Source organism: Etheostoma cragini, unplaced genomic scaffold, assembly GCF_013103735.1.
Source record: "Etheostoma cragini isolate CJK2018 unplaced genomic scaffold, CSU_Ecrag_1.0 ScbMSFa_2838, whole genome shotgun sequence".
Classification (NCBI taxonomy): Eukaryota; Metazoa; Chordata; class Actinopteri; order Perciformes; family Percidae; genus Etheostoma; species Etheostoma cragini.
This window is the reverse complement of record NW_023267043.1, coordinates 1-1,709: the sequence shown is the minus strand read 5'-3', so window position 1 is coordinate 1,709 and position 1,709 is coordinate 1. Positions and strand designations below refer to the sequence as shown.

Genomic DNA, 1,709 nt, shown 5'->3' with positions numbered 1-1,709 from the left:
TGTCTCTACACCTGTCTGTCTCTCACCTGTCTGTCCACCTGTCTGTCTCTACACCTGTCTGTCCACCTGTCTGTCTCTCACCTGTCTGTCTCTCTACCTGTCTGTCTCTCTGCAGCTCCATCCCAGAGTCTCCTCGCTGGCTGTTGATGAGAAGAAGAGCGGATGTTTTGGAGCGTTACCGTAGCAACAGCCCCGCAGACAGACAGTGTCTGGACTCGGTAAACGCACACACACCTGTGTCTCAGTGGAGCCATGTCGTCATGGCGACCCGTCAGTCACACAGCGTGTGTTGTGTGTGTGCAGCTGTTGGAGTCGTCCGACATGCAGAAGGAGCCGGGACACGCCCCCTCTGACATCATCCACCCGAGACACGCCCCCTCTGACATCATCCACCCGAGACACGCCCCCTCTGACATCATCCACCTGAAACATCCCACCATCCTGCTGCGCCTCTTTATCATGAGCTACCTGAGGTAAGACAGACAGACAGACAGGTAGACAGACAGGTAGACAGGCAGGTAGACAGGCAGGTAGACAGACAGGTAGACAGACAGGTAGACAGACAGGTAGACAGACAGGTAGACAGGCAGGTAGACAGGGTGGTAGACAGGCAGGTAGACAGGCAGGTAGACAGGGTGGTAGACAGGGTGGTAGACAGGCAGGTAGACAGACAGGTAGACAGACAGGTAGACAGGCAGGTAGACAGACAGGTAGACAGACAGGTAGACAGGGTGGTAGACAGGGTGGTAGACAGGCAGGTAGACAGACAGGTAGACAGACAGGTAGACAGGCAGGTAGACAGGGTGGTAGACAGGCAGGTAGACAGACAGGTAGACAGACAGGTAGACAGACAGGTAGACAGACAGACAGACAGACAGGTAGACAGACAGGTAGACAGGCAGGTAGACAGGCAGGTAGACAGACAGACAGACAGACAGACAGACAGGTAGACAGACAGGTAGGCAGACAGACAGACAGACAGGTAGACAGACAGGTAGACAGGCAGGTAGACAGGCAGGTAGACAGACAGACAGACAGACAGACAGACAGACAGGTAGACAGACAGGTAGGCAGACAGGTAGACAGACAGACAGACAGACAGACAGACAGACAGGTAGACAGACAGGTAGGCAGACAGGTAGACAGACAGGTAGACAGACAGGTAGACAGACAGGTAGACAGACAGGTAGACAGGTAGACAGACAGACAGACAGATAGACAGACAGACAGACAGGTAGGCAGACAGGTAGACAGACAGATAGACAGACAGGTATACAGACAGGTAGGCAGGTAGACAGACAGACAGGTTGACAGGCAGACAGACAGGTAGGCAGGTAGACAGACAGGTAGACAGGCAGACAGGTAGACAGACAGACAGATAACCAGGTGTCCTCGGTGTTCTGCAGCGCTGCGTCGGCGTTGACCTATTTCGGCATCTGCATGAACATCGGCTCGTTCGGCGTCAGCGTCCACGCCGCCCAGTTCTTCTCCGGCCTATCAGAAGCCCCCTGCCTGCTCGTCCCATTGGTTCGCCTGGGGCGCCGGCCAATCAGCATGCTGGCTCTGTTCCTGAGCGGAGCCGCCTGCTTCCTGTCGCTGCTGCTGTCCAGATACGACGGTGGGATTCCGACTGTAAAGTAGTGATTATTTACATGGAGTCTGGTGGAGATATGCTGCTCTATACACGCTAAAAGTAGTGATTATTTACA

General features: G+C 54.5%; 1 protein-coding gene across 1 annotated transcript; it reads left to right on the top strand.

Moving 5' to 3' along the window:
• Positions 1–103: 103 nt before the first annotated feature.
• On the top strand, positions 104–1,632 carry LOC117940596 (solute carrier family 22 member 2-like; the record flags this gene model as incomplete). The annotated part of the gene is made up of 3 exons (XM_034865830.1): positions 104–218; positions 304–473; positions 1,407–1,632. Coding segments are annotated over exons 1-3 (468 nt in total), but the record flags the coding sequence as incomplete, so codon positions are not given.
• Between the last annotated feature and the right edge of the window lie 77 nt (positions 1,633–1,709).